The sequence below is a fragment of the Xiphophorus hellerii genome, chromosome 4 (genome assembly GCF_003331165.1).
Source record: "Xiphophorus hellerii strain 12219 chromosome 4, Xiphophorus_hellerii-4.1, whole genome shotgun sequence".
NCBI lineage: Eukaryota > Metazoa > Chordata > Actinopteri > Cyprinodontiformes > Poeciliidae > Xiphophorus > Xiphophorus hellerii.
Genome location: NC_045675.1, coordinates 19,230,043 through 19,247,246, shown reverse-complemented (window position 1 = coordinate 19,247,246; position 17,204 = coordinate 19,230,043). Strand labels below are relative to the sequence as shown.

Sequence of the window (17,204 nt, the reverse complement as noted above, 5' to 3'; positions counted from 1 at the left end):
GAAATCAGCCAAAAGTGATAAAGAAATAAAGCAAATGTCAGGAAAGTTTAGGCATTCAGGTTAAAAATGCTAAGCCGTTTGTTTGAGACAGCGGCCTCTCAATACCACTTTATTTCTTTTTATCCTCTCTAAGTAAAGAAAAGTGGACACAAACTAGGACAGATTAGAAAAAGTTACAAACAGGTGTTGGGAAATCATCTTTTAAATGTAACCTCATTCTTTAGGATGCTTTTATTTTAGGAAAAGTGGGTTGTGCTTGCACATAGAGAGCTTGCAAATCTGAATAAGAGTATAGAGACAACTCAGGTCTTATTTTATCTTAATTGAATTATTAGGACTGTTTCTTAGAGGAGACTGAAAACCATCATGTTCTTTGGATCATATGCAGTATCTACAGGGGGTTATTATTATTACAAAAGTATAAATCAGTTTCCTCCAGGCTGTTGCTCAACAAAAGATTTCCAAAGGTCTTTCTACTCAGCTTTCCGTGACATTTTCACTGAACTCATGTGGACATTTACAGATCAGAATTAAAAATGTGAGACATGAACTTCTGTTCAAGTTGCTGAATCCTAAATTTATTTTGTAGGAATGATCATGTAGTCAATCACAATTTGTCAAAAACAAATATATTTCCCCCAGCAAAACAAAAGGCTTATTTACTTAGCCTCTGTTTACCATGCTTGATTTATTTCACTTTGTTTAATGAATTGTCTTGCATAATCTTTTACCTGTATATATAGTTTACTAAAATATTAGATTTTATGAGATATTACTAGATTTTCAATAATAACATTTCAAACCAAGGAGAGCTTTTTTATTTTTTATTTATAAAAGTGAACTGCCCTTTTAGTTCCCTTTTGTTGTAACTTCATTAACTTTAAACCTCCTTATGTTGCGGATTGACCCGTTTTAAAGTTGGCTTTTTTTTTTTTTTTTTAATAGTTGGAAGTATTTTTTTTTTTCCATGAAACTTTTTCTATTTGTCTTAATAGGTGCACTCTACATATAAATTGAAAAGTTATTCATTTTACACATTTGTAACCCCCTCTGCGCCTACTTCTTACATAGATACTGTTGGGTCAATTTGACCCGGCAGTCAAGCTGAAGGTTAAAAAAGATTTTAAAAATGTCCAATTCTATACGTTTCCCTGCAGCTATGAACCATATTTCACCACACACACACACACCACACACATTGTCAAGTTTCGCCAAGTTTGGTTTACTGTGCGATTCCCCACTTGAAAGGGATAGTCTCTACTATGAAACTTAACTGGATTTCACTCAAAGAGCCTTCAATTTAGCTGATCCATCTTTAGTTTTGTATGATGGTCACCATAGTTTTTAGCCTTCCAGCCATATAGGTGAAAAACCTCAAAAGAAATAGAAACACATCTAATACATTTTGAAATTAACAAGATAAATACATTGTGAAATAATCAAACAGATTTCCACCCCTTTAAACCAATTACCGTATTTTCCGCACTATAAGGCGCACCTAAAAACCTTCAATTTTCTCAAAAGCCGACAGTGCGCCTTATAATCCGGTGCGCCTTAAATATGGACCAATATTGAGCCACAACAGGTCTCGCAAATACGGTAAGCAGCCGCCGACTTCATTTTCCCCCGTAGAAGAAGAAACGGGGGAAAGCAGCCGCTGACTTCATTTTCCCCCGTAGAAGAAGAAGCGCGCGGTGCACGCTGGGTTTTGTGTAAAGACCCCAAAATGGCTCCTATTAAGAGACACGCTTACGACGCAGAGTTTAAGCTCAAGGCGATCAGTGACGCAGTAGAACACGGGAATAGAGCAGCAGCGAGAGAATTTAACATGAACGAATCAAAGGTGCGGAAGTGGAGGAAGCAACAGCTGTTTATTCATTTTGGGAATGAACAGAGTTTTCAGAACGCTGGTTTGTAATCTATTAATAAAGTTTGACTGACCCATCTGACTATTTTGTTGACATTCCCTTTAGCGCAGTTCCATCTAATGGATGCATAACATAACCCCAGCCTCTACTGTAGCGTCTATTCTATGCGCCTTATAATGCGGTGCGCCTTATATATGAAAAAAGTTTTAAAATAGGCCATTCATTGAAGGTGCGACTTATAATGTGGTGCACCTTATAGTGTGGAAAATACGGTATTCCAAAAGTATAATAAATAGCAAATATTTTATAGTAAAATTCAACACCAATAAATAAATTAGCATATTTGTCAACATTTTGTTAAAAATAATTTTAGTCAAAATTCTATTCAACATTTATTCATTTTCACTTTCTACCATAAACAATAAACACCAAGTGTATTTTTAATTTTTTTTTTATTACTAACTTGATTTGATTTGAATATTAAAACTGTTCAGTACAATAATCAATCAGAGTCCATGTGCTGCTCCAATGATATTCAGGAAATAAGCAACCGCATTGTGAGTTTGTAGAAAACTTTGGCACAGTTCTGAATTTATGTGCTGCCAGCACTGTTTGCTTCTCATGCTGTGGCACTTCTTCAAACAGGAGTGACAGGTCAGTCACACCAAAAGTACCTGCACTCTGATTGCTAGGAGATTGAGTCCACCTGGTTCTCATCACTAACCAGGAGAGAAGCCGCAGAAACGTGCAGCAGAGGGGAGTGGCTACCTAGCAGTTCGCCAGAACACACACACATGCACACACAGACACACACAAGCCCACTTTCTCACTATTCACTTTACTTCACTAGGAAACTGCGAGAAAGCAGGTGGTCATACAACGTTTGACAGGAATCTTTCCTGTTCCTGTGGACAAACCCCACTCACACTGAGTGACACTCAGCAGAAGTGGAGGGAAACATAAATACTCTCTGCATGACTCATTTATCTTGATTTTAATCAGCAGGTCAATTTGTATACGTGTCTCAAGTTCAATTACTGTAGATCACCCATTGAAAAAAAAAAAAGTGTAATATAAAAAATTTTACAAAAGATAAATTTCAAGGAAATTATTGTTTGTTTGTGTCTAGGTTTTTTTCAGTGGACATAAAAAATATAAATCCCATTTTTTATGTCCAAATGAATAAATGAGTAAGGTGTCGTTATTGATCCTTAATTTGTGAGAAATAAAAAACCATCATTGCACAAATATTGACTGAAATGCTTAGTATTGCAGTTAATAATCAGATACAAAAATATTTTGGAGGACTTTTTTGGTTTCTGACAATATTGCATGATTAAACACTCCACGGGTCAAACTGACCCACGAACATTATTGCTGTACCCTAGAAACGAACATAACAAGAGGGTTAAACATATGTAAATTACTGTTTAGTACTTTTATGCGTGTTTTGATAACAATGTTGCCTTGCAGATTTGGTACAATAAAAAGGATGTGTAATCCCTGGACAAGGCCTCAGCTTCTTCACATAACTATCTGACCTGTGAACATTTTTAAAAAAGTTCATGTTGAAGCTGAGGGGATGAGTAAATTGTTTTCTGCTGAAGCTTGATGCACTGCGGAAAGACAGATCTTGGACTAAAAAAAGGTAAAAATGAACTTCTGGACAAGGTGTGTATCAACCCTGCTTGTAACTTGTGCTGTAGCCAGAGCTTCAGAAAATATTACACTAGAGAGAAAAATCTAGTCAATCCCAGCAAATTTCCAAAGCAACATCACAAAGCCTGTTTGGTTTCTGAAGATCCTCTTATATAAATATATAAATATGCAGTAGGACAAAAATTTAGAGTTGTGTTCTAGTTCTTATACTATGTAATCCCACATCACTGCAGTTGTACTATATTATTAAAATGAAGACATCAAAACATTTCATAAATGTTTGGATAAAAAATATTTAGCAGAAAAGGCTTCAAAGTTTTTATAAGAATCCCAGACTGGAGCGCAAAACCACCTTTACACTCGGCTGAATGCATAAATGAATGAATGAAAAAACGTGAACTTAGCCAAAAATTGTTGAGCTCTGTGCAACAATTTATTTCATGAGGCCTGTGAGACAGAAGTGAAAGAGGAGACACACAGACAAGCTAAAGTGCAATGTAAAAGAAAAACGGTGAGAGTGGAAGGAGAGTGACCAGAGGCTCTTCCTTGTGCTCTGTTTATTACACACCGCCTTTTTCTTGATTTTGGCAGCCTTCTGAACCCTCTGGCAGGAAGGCAAGCAGGCAGGCAGGCAGGCAGGAAGGCAGGCGTTGGGACAAGGTCAGCAGATAACAGGAGCACAGAGAACAGGGGGAAGAGAAGGAGGACATAAAGGAGGGTTATAAAGAAAATACGGGTAAGACAGTAAAGCCCCGAAACACATGTTGTTCTAACAAACAGGGAGCGTGACGGAGACAGAAGAGGCGTGTATGACTGTGTCGAACTCATGTATGCGTGTGCGTGCACAGCAAAGCGTTGATTATCAGATACAAATCAAAACAGTAATTACACAGGGTGATAATTGCTTCTTCTCTTGTAAATACAGCATATTAAAAACAAGCCGCTATAAATAGGACCTGTTTCTAAATTGTGACTATCTGATTGGTTTCAGCAACTGTGGATGACTCACCCCCACTTTTCTGGTCAAGTAATTTACCAACAAAACACACTGCCCAATAGGATAGCACCATTTCAAAACCAGTTAGAGGCACTATGAAGATTTCAAAATGCTTTATTCCAATGGACTCAGCTCTTAGATCTCAGTGTCACAGACAGAATAATACGAGCAGGACAGAAATCAACGTCAAATCTAGAAAAAATAGAGAAGATTAGGTAGTGAGAGGATTTACTGAATGCCAGGGGTTTGTTTCTTTTGGCTGCACTAAAAATAGGGTGCAACCAAACAGATTAAAGGCACTTAGAAACTAATGTTTATGGGACTAGTTGGCAAATAACACATTAAAGCAATGAGCCCTACAGTTTTCTTTTTTATTACTATTATTAAGTGAACCAGTTTTTAATGTTTCAACATCTGTAGTTGCGGTTCAAGCATTTATACACCTTAAGTGCTTTTGCACATTTGTCACTTTAAAACCACAGGTTTTGATGTATTTCATTGGTACTTTATGAGATGGACCAACTCAAGGTGGTGGTTGAGTGAGAAGTGGAGGAGAAATAATACATGGATTAAAATAATTTTTCCCAAATAGAAACCTGTGAAGTGTGGTATGCATTTGTATTTTGCCCCATTACTCTGACACACTAATATAAAATCCAAATGACTTAATAATTTAAAACAGTCTTACTCTGAGTCAAGTAATCTCAGTGTAAATATAAGTGTTCTGTAAAGAATTGTCAAAGTAGGGAACAAACAACTTATGGAAAACCAAAGAACCCATCAAACAGGTCCAATTTAAAGTAAGGTCGGGTTAGTGAACCATGAAGGGTAGGCTTTTGTGGGTAGGCTTTTGCCTTCAGCAGAGACAGCAAAGCAGGTCAGAGTTGATGGAAAGATGGCTGAAGCTAAATGCTGCCAAAAGACCTGGTAGTGGCTGCAAAAGAGTTGTGGCTGCAAAAGAGCTGACACACACAGACCCAAATAGAGAATTTGGGTCTGGACTTAAAGACTTAAAAATTGATCTTCACGTGCTCGTCATTCAGTCTGACTTAGCTTCAGCTGTGCTGCAAAAAAGGAACGGGCAAACATTTAAGTTTTTATGTTTGTAAAGCTGGTACAGAAATACCCCAAAGGAGTAGCAGCTTGTTGAGTAAGACATTTATTATTGAATCAGGGGGATTGAATACATGTACATGCCACACTTTTCAGATTTTGTCTTGGAAAACATATTAGCAACAATGTACTGCTTTCCTTTCATTTTACAAGTATGCATGTATCATATACAGTACAGACCAAAAGTTTGGACACACCTTTTAATTCAATGAGTTTCCTTTATTTTCATGACTATTGACATTGTAGATTCACACTGAAGGCATCAAAACTATGAATAACACATGTGGAAATATGCACTAAACAAAAAAGTGTAAAACAACTGAAAATACCCCTTATATTCTAGTTTCTTCAAAGTAGCAACCTTTTGCTATGATTACTGCTTTGCACACACTCTGCATTTTCTTGATGAGCTTCAAGAGGTAGTCACCTGAAATGGTTTTCACTTCATAGGTGTGCCCTGTCAGGTTAATAAGTGGGATTTCTTGCCTTATAAATAGTCATGAAAATAAAGAAAACCCACTGAATTAGAAGGTGTGTCCAAACTTTTGGTCTGTACTGTATATCAAAGAACGCTGAAGTTTATGGTTGTAATGTGACAAAATGTGGAAAAGTATAAGCGGCATGAATATTTTATCAAGGCAATATGACATTCAATTCAATATTTATACAAAAACGATAAGATATCTCTGCACTAAAATACTACAAACCTTGAACTACAAGGATAGCAAAAGTCATAACAAAGAGGAAGAAGTTTTTCTATTATTATTTTAAGAAGTTTCATCAGCTCACATGCAACACAAGAGATGTAAGGCTCTCTGCAACATCTACTGAGGCGCTGAGCAGTTCGGCAGGGGGTCGACAACAGGAAGGAGTTGAAGGTAGGGGTGGGGATGAAGCTTCATAAATATTACATCAAACTGAGTGAATGTCAGGCAAACAGGATCTGCATAAATGAGCTACACAATACACCTGCCAAAATGTTCTCCTCAGTTCTTTGCTTCAGGGAGCTTCAGCAGAACGTCAGTGCACTAACTGATTGCTTCCTCAGATTGATCTAAAGAAAATAAGCATGAATAATGTCTATGTGACTGAGTTCACTGATGAAGTTCAAAGAATTGGTGAATAGGATTAAGCAACATCCAGCAGCAAAGTTGCCCAATCTCGCAGAACTAATAACCTTGAATTTTAAAAATAATAAACACCGTCTGCTAAACTACAATTTATTTTGGAGAAAACTTAATGGCTTTAATTACTGTAATTCTGAACTTGTCCTTGAACTTTATTCTTAAAACTTGTCCAGAACAGATAAGTTCATCCCTCCACAGCAGATCTTGTTACAGTATGTCAGTTTCTAAAAGTGGATGGTTGCACAGGAGGTCATCCAATATTTAGGAAGGTATCCATGGTTGTGTTCACATGAGAGGGAGCTCAGACCCATTTGTTAGGGAGCTGAAGCTTCGAAGCATCAAAGCATTTGGACAAATATCCTCTCATGAGTCTTCTCACGACATTGCTCTTTAGTGAAATGAGTCACCTGGCACAGGAACTCCAAGTATAACTGACAAATAAAGACGTCTAGGTTTTCTTGAAAGAAAGACGTTTTCCAGTCAATGTTACCTAACAGCTCAACAGAACAGATGAATAAAGCAACTCGGCAGCCCAAAGAGGCATTATACCTACCATCCTAGTTTTCTAAACCTGTCCTTGAAGACCACGATCTCAACACAGCAGAGAGTGAGTCACACAAAGGGAAATATTAACATGGACCGCACAGAGGTGCAGCTTGATCTTCCCTTGCAGCAAGAATATCCCAGCCAGGGGTCCTACTGCATGGAGTTTGCATGTTCTCCTTGTGGATGCCTATATTCTCTCCACAGATCATAAAACAACCAGAATCATTATTGTAAAAAAAATTGGAACCTGAGTTAAGTTTCTGGGCCTAAATGACTTAGTTTGAATTTCAGAGTTCAATTTACTGTTCAGTTTCTCACATATCAAATATGTAAGAGCTTTATTGGAGAAAAAATGTTATGACTTTACAGTACAGTAAGCACTATTTATGTCAGAATTGGTGCATGTGACAGAATATTGCTTTTGGTACCTTGACCCTGCTGACAGCTTCTTGGGCCTGCATCATGCGGATGTTCTTGGAGGGGTTCCTCTCAGACAGCAGCTGGGTGGAGCCCAGGTAGTTAGCAGCAAAGATAATGCCATCAATCAGGTCTTCTGGCTCGCAGGGTCCAGGGACTGAGAGGACGGTGATGAACAGATGGAGCAAAAACAGACAGATGATGTTTTGACTGAAGCAGCGTGTGCCTTACAGAAGGTATCACTGGGTTCTTTGAGCCTTGTTAAAAATAGAGCTGTTGCTCTTAAGATCTGGGGATGATAGACTGGATTTGCCAAACCTTAAATCATTTAGTGGTGTCATTTTGATCTCAAAACATGCTGCAATTTTTAAAATGCCTTGCAGAGGTATTCAAACACACTTTTTTAGATCCACAAAAAAATAGCATTTTATTGGAATCTGTAAATGCAGCAGCATATGGTTCTATAAACTTCTCCTTTCCTTTCATTTCACAGAAATATACTATTATGATATAGTTTTAATATGATTGTAACAGGGCACTGTGCATAGACTTTACCGCATAAAAATCAAAGCGAAATAAACTTGCTATTTAACAGTGAAAACTATTAACTAAGGGCTTAACATTTCAAGCCTTGAACAAGACAAGAAATCCCAAGGCTAGAGATCAAAGGTCAGTGAAAGACACACTGAAAGAATCACTATTGGAGTTGTTCAGTATGATTATATTATCTTGGGCTTATTAGGAAGCAGAATAACTCACCATCAACAAAGCTGGGGAAGGATGCAACTTTCTTTGCTGGCTGAAAGACAGAAATATGATAGAAAAATAAATGCATCAGATTCATGTGCTACATGCCCAGTTTTCTATGATAACACTAAAAAGTCACTCTTTGTTATCTAGCAGCAAATCTGAAAATTATGTGTTGACATAATATCTCGTGTTTCATCAGGTGCTTACCTATGGCTTTGTGCTACACTTTTCCATGTTTTGCAGAAATATTTAATATTTTTGAGTCCTGCAAGATTCCAGGATTTCTCTATCTACTTAAATTTTATTTTTTTATCACAATCAGTTTCATTTAAAGACATACACTGCTGATAAAGTTTTACTAAAGGGTTGCTTCTATATCCCTTTTTTCTGCTTTAAAGTGTACTACCCCTTTTCTTTAAAGAAGTTACAATAAATTAACTCAAATTCAAATAGTAAAGAAAACCAGCCATGTGGGACAATACTTACTTGCTTAGAAATAGTTACATTTTAATTCAGATTTTACTGAAACCCTCACTTACGGTCATGCAATTATATTCCTCTCTGTTATTTATGCAGTGCTGTTCCCATAAGTGGTGAAAAAATGGTCATGAATAAATATGTGCAAATATGTCATTCCAGACTGATGATGATGTGGCAGGGAAAAAAAGTGGAAATATAAGGGAGGAATCTTGATTCCTGACAGTCAAACCATAATCTCCCTGCATCTACCAGATCACTACATGCTCAGAAAGCTTCACTAAAGTACAAAAAGAGCCAGATGAGTAAAAATTTTCATGAGTAAAACCACAAACACAAGTTCAGTTTGTACAAGGCCATCATGCCGCAAGCACCAGACACGAGTACCGGTTGTAATTACACAGCTGCTCATTTAGTCACACACACTTATTATATATTGTATAAAATAACAACCAGTCTTACTAAAGCTGTGCATAAAAACTAAAGGGGAAATGTAGTAGCTGTTTTTGGATATTTAGCAGCATCTTACCTCTGGTACATTGTTGTTCTCCAAGGGAACATTGAGGTCGGAGCGCTGCTGTTTTCTAGGTTGCTCTGGACCATTATTTACCTGTCGGATAAACATAGAACACACAGGTGCAACAATATAGGCATCAGAACAGAACAGAGGAGGAAAGATATGATACAGAATTAACATCTCTCTGTTTCTTCTGTTAGTTAGGCAGCAGTGCTTTGAATTGGAGGAAACTATGTATTTCTTAAATACGATGGGATGTTTCATTTGAATACTTAAGACTTCAAAAGTTTCAAACCATTTTAATGATGAAACATTGCAGAACGATGGCTTTAAAGCTGACTATGTTTCTGACTTAAAATTTACATTTTTCTCACATCTTAAAGCAGATGTAGACGCTCTGCAACTTCGCTACTACATTCAAAATCAACAATATAACGTAAAAACTCGTAAACACATAATCTGATGGTTGCGTCTTTCTGTTAATGCAGATGATTTGCCTTTCTGCGTTTTATAGTAACGATAGTCCCTGACAATATAAATGTATAAATGTGCTTATGAATGAAGAAGAAAATGTGTTTTTTTCCCCCCTCTATTGGAACAAGGATAAAGCCGTACTGGGAGAAGTATTTAACCAAGTGGAACATCTTTAATGATGGCGTAGCTTGTTCAATTTGTGTGCACAATCAGAATACAAAAGAAAAAAAAATTAGAAGAAGCACAATTTAGCAGTCCCTCGCTGCTCATTTCATTTCACTGGCATTAAGAGTAAAATAAAAAGCCTCTGCTGTTTAAACCCTCCTCCTCAGAGCAGTGGAAATAGCAAAATTCAGACAAGAAGCACATGTTGTTGTGAGTCTGTGTGTCCTCCTTTAGAAGAGAGTTAGCTGATCAGTATTCATCATGGTGCCCAACTCTGTAGTGCAAACACACATTACATTAATGAGCTTCGTGTTGTTGTTTGGTAGGGCGGAATGCTAAATGCAAAGCTGTACAGTACAAAACTACATTTGTTCAAATAAATCCCAAAAGCACAACGTAGGAATTTCATCAATCTGAATATCATCAGGTCGCTTGAGATAGACACCAGCCTCCCGTGACCCTGCTAGAATAAGTGGATACAATGTACGGATGAATGGCATCATTGATAAACTGTTAACCCTTCAAACCCTGATGTTAAATGTGGGCTATAAAGAGTCAGTAAATTTAAGTCCATCCTGAATAGGCGTGCCTTTATTTAGGTCTGGGAGATAAGTAAAAAGACAGTAAATCTCTAGGTAAGGTGGGGGGAGGAGAAAGGTTTCAACTATATTCTTTGACTTCTGGAGAAATACAAATGTCATTTGCAACTTGTTTTTAGCTGTTCACCACAATCATTACAAATCTAGTACCTATTACCATGCATTAGACTGACATATAGTCCTGCCCAAACAATGTCTTTTTCAGGAATTGTTTGAGAAACTTTGATAAGGTCGGGTACTGTCATAAACAGTAAATCATAAAAAATAATACAATGTTGACATACAAATCAAATAAAACAGAAACTGCAAAGAAAACAACCATTATCCAGATCCAACTATTCAGATCACATAAACAAAGAGTTAAATGTGTTTGTTTTCTTTAAATGCCACAATCTTGCAGGAACAAAATATGTCCATCAGATAACTAAACAAATGTTCTTATTTTAGATAAAACAAAAATAATTGAAGCAAATAAAGCTGTGGGTTGAGTGGATCGTTAAAGATTAGAAAAATGTTTGTATCAAATTTGACTGGGGTTAAATTGATTTAGGACAATTTTAAACTAAGGTTTTATACACAATCTAATTTGCAACAATGATTCCAGCTTTGCAAAAATAACACATTGACTATTACAGTTATAATGTTAATTTTTAAAGATGCAACATACAGTTCTGTGCTCAGTGGTTTTTTACTGTAGAGAACTTCCAACAAGACTTTTCTCCGTTTCTCTGTTAAACAAAACGTTTTGACTCAAAGCTGCACAGTAAAATTCTAATCAAATTTACCATTGCCCAGTCAGTTGAAGGCGAATCGGTATAGAGAATATTTTATTTGATTACAGAAGATGCAATGACCAAATGATTTCCACAAGGCCGAGAGTCATCTGAATTTGCCGCATGGTGAGCATTTTTCCAATTTTATCTTGCTCCGCTGACCCACTTCTGACTTACAAATGAGACACTGAGAGCAAAAGCAGGAGGACATGAGAATGTGTGCACATGGCGGAGCAGGTGTTTGTCAGCTTGCTGCCCACCAGAAATTTCGTCCTCTTTTTTAAACTATTTGACTTTTTACAGGTTGGAACTCTACATGTCGTTGTATCCATCCTGAGTCTGGGTGTCTCTTTATCTACAGCTTGGAAAGAAATAAGGCGAAGGTAAATCTATGGGTGACATGGGGGAAGGAGATGGCTGCAACTATTCATTGGCTTCCTGAGAGAAACATGTCACTTATTACTCATTTTCAGCTCTTTACCACAAATATTTGAAATATTGCACCATTTCCATGCTTTAGACTAACATATACACCAATTCAAACAATGTCGGTCAAATTGTCAGAAAAAAAGGAGCTATAATTTAGTGGATCCTGAAAGCCTGTTTGGTTTAGATGATCACCAGTTAAAAGTTTTGTGTTTCAGAAACTTACCTGCTCTTGAGCCCATCTTTGTCTATCTTCCAGAGTGCGTGGGTGGGCCTTGATGCCCCGCTGGAGGTCAGGGTTGTTGTGGTGCATGGAGGGGATGTTCAGGGACTTGGGCCTGCTGTCGTGACGGTGGTGAACTGGTGGATAGGATGCAGCCTCAGGCTTAGAGTGAGGATAGTCACTTGGTAGAGGGTCCTGTGCCAGCTCCTCTGGGCTTTGGTCAGTGCCACTGCTTAGACTCCCCATACTCATGCTCATTTTGATCTCAGCAACAATTTGGTCAATGTCCTCCTCTGCCTCTTCCCCTGTCTCCCCCTCCACCACCAGCACCTTACGGCTGCGGTATGGGGAGACTCGCACGGAGTTCCCATTGTCTTCAGGTGGGCAATAGTCTCCGGTGTAAGCTCTTCCATGTCTCTCCTTCTCATCAGCTTCTTCATCTTCTTCTTCATTTGGACAGCCCTCCTCACTCTCTGCTTCTTCCCCCTCCTCTCGATCATGTCGCTGGGTGTGGTGTGTGTCTTGCATCGGAGGCTGGTGGTGATGGTGATGGTCCAATATGGGTTCTGGTCTCCCATTGTAAATCTGTTCATCGGGATCTTGCTCCACCACCTCACAGCGGACCTCTCCTTCCCCCTCACCCCACTCCTCCACCCTGTGCCTTTCTCGTTCTGCCCAGTGCTCCTGGCTCACCTGGCCCTCCTCTATCCATTCCTCTTGCACCTCCTCATTTTCCTCTCTCCATTCCTCCACCACTTCTTCTTCCTCTTCTTGCCACTCCTCTCTCGCTGCCTCTTCTTCTTCGTCATCTTCAACCCATTCTTCCTCTCTCAACTCTCCCTCGGCCTCCTCCGCTCCTTCCTCTGTCCATCCTTCCTCAGCTTCCTGGCATTCACTAGCATGGGATCCATGTTGCTGAATGGCACCTGAACAGTTGGCCTGGCTGTGACTGTGGTTACAGTCTCCCTGGCTGCTGCAGTCCATTCCCTCCAGGTAGCTGTCATCCTCAGGGCAGTAGCGAATGTAGTAAGTGACTCCCTCATCTTCCTCTGCTAGTCCTAAAGTTAACAATTGGAAACAGAAAGTTATTGATTCATTTCTTTAAAAATCAGAGACATTCTTGAATCAGTTACAAATGATGTCTCCTATTAACTTCACTCAGAACTCAGTGACCAATGTGTAGAACCTTTTAAAGTATTTATGAATATCCTGTTCTCTCAGAAAGATGGCTCATGACACACTCACCATCATCATAGTCTTCCTCATCCTCTGAGCTATTGTTGATATAGTCAGAGCTGGAGTCATCATCCAGACTGTCAGCATCGCCATGAAAGTCTGCTTGATCATGGTTGTTATGCTCCTCCTGCTCATGAGGGTCATGCTCAGGCGTGGACGGCGTTGCTGGCCTTTGATTCTCAAGCTGTGAGTCAACATCTTGGTTGCTGTACAGCTTCATGTCAACATCTGCATCTGCATCTTCTTCCGGATGACCGCGGCCCACGTCAGGAGGCTTGGGAGAGGAAAATTGGGTGCTGCAGGAGTGAGGGTGGTGTTTTGGATTGTGAAGCTCTTTGTGGTAGCGTAGTGGGCGCTGCCGTGCTGGCAGGGATTTCAGGTCACATGACTCTACAAGACAAGGGGCGGGACAGGAGGCAGGGCCAGGACCAGACATGCTGTTTCCCCCGCTGGTCCCAGGCCTCTTCCTTTGGGCCATGATTGGTGGCCTACAAGCCATGCATTGTTATTGATCTGAACCTACGAGATGGAGAAACACAAAGAAACACGGCCCGAGTGATGTCAAATTATGTTAAGAACAAAAGTACTGACCAACAATATTTTATAATAATAAAATCACATTTGATACTTTTTAAAACAACTACAAAAAAACCCAAACAATAATCCAAGTGCTCTTTGTCCAGAAAATAAATCCATATTTTATTCTCCTTCTCTACATTTACCCCATTTCTGCTGCCTGAGAATTTGATGTATTCCTTGTATTCCTACAAAAAAATCATGGCTCATTCTTCTGCACTTCATGCACATTTTGAGCAACATCCTGAGCCGATTTAGCATAATTCTGTCTTTTTGATTCTCAGTAGTAAGCTCAGTCGGTGAGTGTCACTCACTCTAAGCTTTTTAAAAGTAAACAGAGCATCTACAAATGTTCAGTATCTTCTGTACAACCTTGTCCTTCTGTTGTAGCATGGATGAATAATCTTTTGCAATTAGGTTTAGACAGTTTCAAGATTTATTTCTGTCTTGGACTCTTAATTTCGAGCATAAAAAGAATGAAGAAAAACTAGTCACACTCCAAATTGGTGTTATTAAAATATGGAAAAAATATGGAAAAATAAGAGCCAAATTTAAAAGAAATATTACTGATTATTCCCAGTACTGTTTTGACCAACTTATTTTATCCAAATATGATAAGTTTTAAAACAAACAATAAGACAACAATCAATTTAAAATAAAACCAAAATTCATAAAGAAATGTCTTTTCAGAATATATTATTATATAGATACCAGTTCAATTGCCTTCCAATAACAAGCTTAAAATGTTTGCTCTACATTTACATTTTACTTTACTCTCATCTGTTTTGTCAGCTTCCTCTCTCTGCTGTGTCATTAGGTTGTCATGAACCTATGAGGGGCCGTTTAGGACAAAATTTACGTTTTGTCTCTCACACACTACCAAAAACTCTCGCATACTCCAAAAAAGTAGCCACGCACACTCCAAAAAATTACGTTTTGTCTCTCACACACTACCAAAAACTCTCGCATACTCCAAAAAAGTAGCCACGCACACTCAAAAAAATTACATTTTGTCTCTCACACACTACCAAAAACTCACGCATACTCAAAAAAATAGCCACGCACACTCAAAAATTACTCACGCACATTCAAAAAATACTCAAATTGCGTATACACACACTACTAAAATGTCACACACACACACACAAACGTTAACTTTCTCGCTCACATACACTACTATCAGCTCGCTCACATACACTGTACTAACAGCTCGCACATTCACAAACGTTAACTTTCTCGCTCACATACACTACTACCAGCTCGCGCACATACACACAAACGTTAACTTTCTCGCTCACATACACTGCTAACAGCTCGCGCACATACACCCAAACGTTAACTTTCTCGCTCACATACACTGCTAACAGCTCGCACATTCACAAACGTTAACTTTCTCGCACACATACACTGCTAACAGCTCGCACACACACAGACGTTTATCTCTCACATACACAAGACTAAAGTTGAACACACACACAGTACTAAGACTCGTTTTATGAATGTGTGAGAGCGACACTCTTTATGAATGTGTGAGAGCCAGACTCTTTTTGAATGTGTGAGAGCGACACTCTTTTTGAATGTGTGAGAGTTGTCACGGAAGAGGCGGGGCATAATTTTTGGATCAAACTGCGCATGCGTAGATCCTAAACTATAAGTTTCGATTGTTGACTCACTGTATGTTCTATTACTTAGTATATTTGTGCTTTTAAATATATATAGAACGTTTAACTTTCTTGTAGATTAATTGTGCTATAGAAATAAATGAATCTGATTGATTGATTAAAAATAGCAAAATTGCTGTAGTACAATCTGTCCACTGGGTGCCAGTATTACAGGAATTATTAACCGGCGCCAACTAGTGCCGAAGAAGAAAGAGTTTGCTATACCGAACATGGCTAACTCTAATTCGAAACGAGAGAGAATTGGTCAGGCAGCTGCCATTTTAAACACCATTCTATCTTCTCCGGAGGCAACCAGCACTTTGACAGGCGCATTAAACGATTCAACGACTGCCCGCAGTGCTACAATCTGGCACCCAGTGGACAGATTGTACTACAGCAATTTTGCTATTTTTAATCAATCAATCAGATTCATTTATTTCTATAGCACAATTAATCTACAAGAAAGTTAAACGTTCTATATATATTTAAAAGCACAAATATACTAAGTAATAGAACATACAGTGAGTCAACAATCGAAACTTATAGTTTAGGATCTACGCATGCGCAGTTTGATCCAAAAATTATGCCCCGCCTCTTCCGTGACAACTCTCACACATTCAAAAAGAGTGTCGCTCTCACACATTCAAAAAGAGTCTGGCTCTCACACATTCATAAAGAGTGTCGCTCTCACACATTCATAAAACGAGTCTTAGTACTGTGTGTGTGTTCAACTTTAGTCTTGTGTATGTGAGAGATAAACGTCTGTGTGTGTGCGAGCTGTTAGCAGTGTATGTGTGCGAGAAAGTTAACGTTTGTGAATGTGCGAGCTGTTAGCAGTGTATGTGAGCGAGAAAGTTAACGTTTGGGTGTGTGTGCGCGAGCTGTTAGCAGTGTATGTGAGCGAGAAAGTTAACGTTTGGGTGTATGTGCGCGAGCTGGTAGTAGTGTATGTGAGCGAGAAAGTTAACGTTTGTGAATGTGCGAGCTGTTAGTACAGTGTATGTGAGCGAGCTGATAGTAGTGTATGTGAGCGAGAAAGTTAACGTTTGTGTGTGTGTGTGTGACATTTTAGTAGTGTGTGTATACGCAATTTGAGTATTTTTTGAATGTGCGTGAGTAATTTTTGAGTGTGCGTGGCTATTTTTTTGAGTATGCGTGAGTTTTTGGTAGTGTGTGAGAGACAAAATGTAATTTTTTTGAGTATGCGAGAGTTTTTGGTAGTGTGTGAGAGACAAAACGTAATTTTTTGGAGTGTGCGTGGCTACTTTTTTGGAGTATGCGAGAGTTTTTGGTAGTGTGTGAGAGACAAAACGTAATTTTTTGGAGTGTGCGTGGCTACTTTTTTGGAGTATGCGAGAGTTTTTGGTAGTGTGTGAGAGACAAAACGTAATTTTTTGGAGTGTGCGTGGCTACTTTTTTGGAGTATGCAAGAGTTTTTGGTAGTGTGTGAGAGACAAAACGTAAATTTTGTCCTAAACGGCCCCTCATATGAACCACTGCCCTCAGAGAGAGCTATTGTTGCTGCTCTATTCTTTTTCTTTCATCAGAACCATGTCTCCCATTTCCAGTGATTAGATTTTCTCAACATGCCTGGAAACAT

General features: G+C 38.6%; 1 protein-coding gene across 2 annotated transcripts in view; it reads right to left on the bottom strand.

The window, feature by feature from the left end:
* The window catches only part of apba2b (amyloid beta (A4) precursor protein-binding, family A, member 2b), a 55,778-nt gene that overhangs the window by 9,520 nt on the left and 29,054 nt on the right, over positions 1–17,204 (bottom strand). The window contains exons 2-7 of one of the 2 annotated variants that reach the window (XM_032560265.1): positions 13,377–13,886; positions 12,135–13,189; positions 9,484–9,564; positions 8,487–8,526; positions 7,739–7,884; positions 4,096–4,131 (exon numbers count right to left, since the gene is read on the bottom strand). In XM_032560265.1, coding sequence (XP_032416156.1) covers positions 4,096–4,131; positions 7,739–7,884; positions 8,487–8,526; positions 9,484–9,564; positions 12,135–13,189; positions 13,377–13,866 — 1,848 coding nt within the window. In that variant the 5' untranslated portion in view covers positions 13,867–13,886. The remainder of the gene's footprint in view (positions 1–4,095; positions 4,132–7,738; positions 7,885–8,486; positions 8,527–9,483; positions 9,565–12,134; positions 13,190–13,376; positions 13,887–17,204) is intronic. The other variant, XM_032560266.1, reaches the window with a different exon arrangement.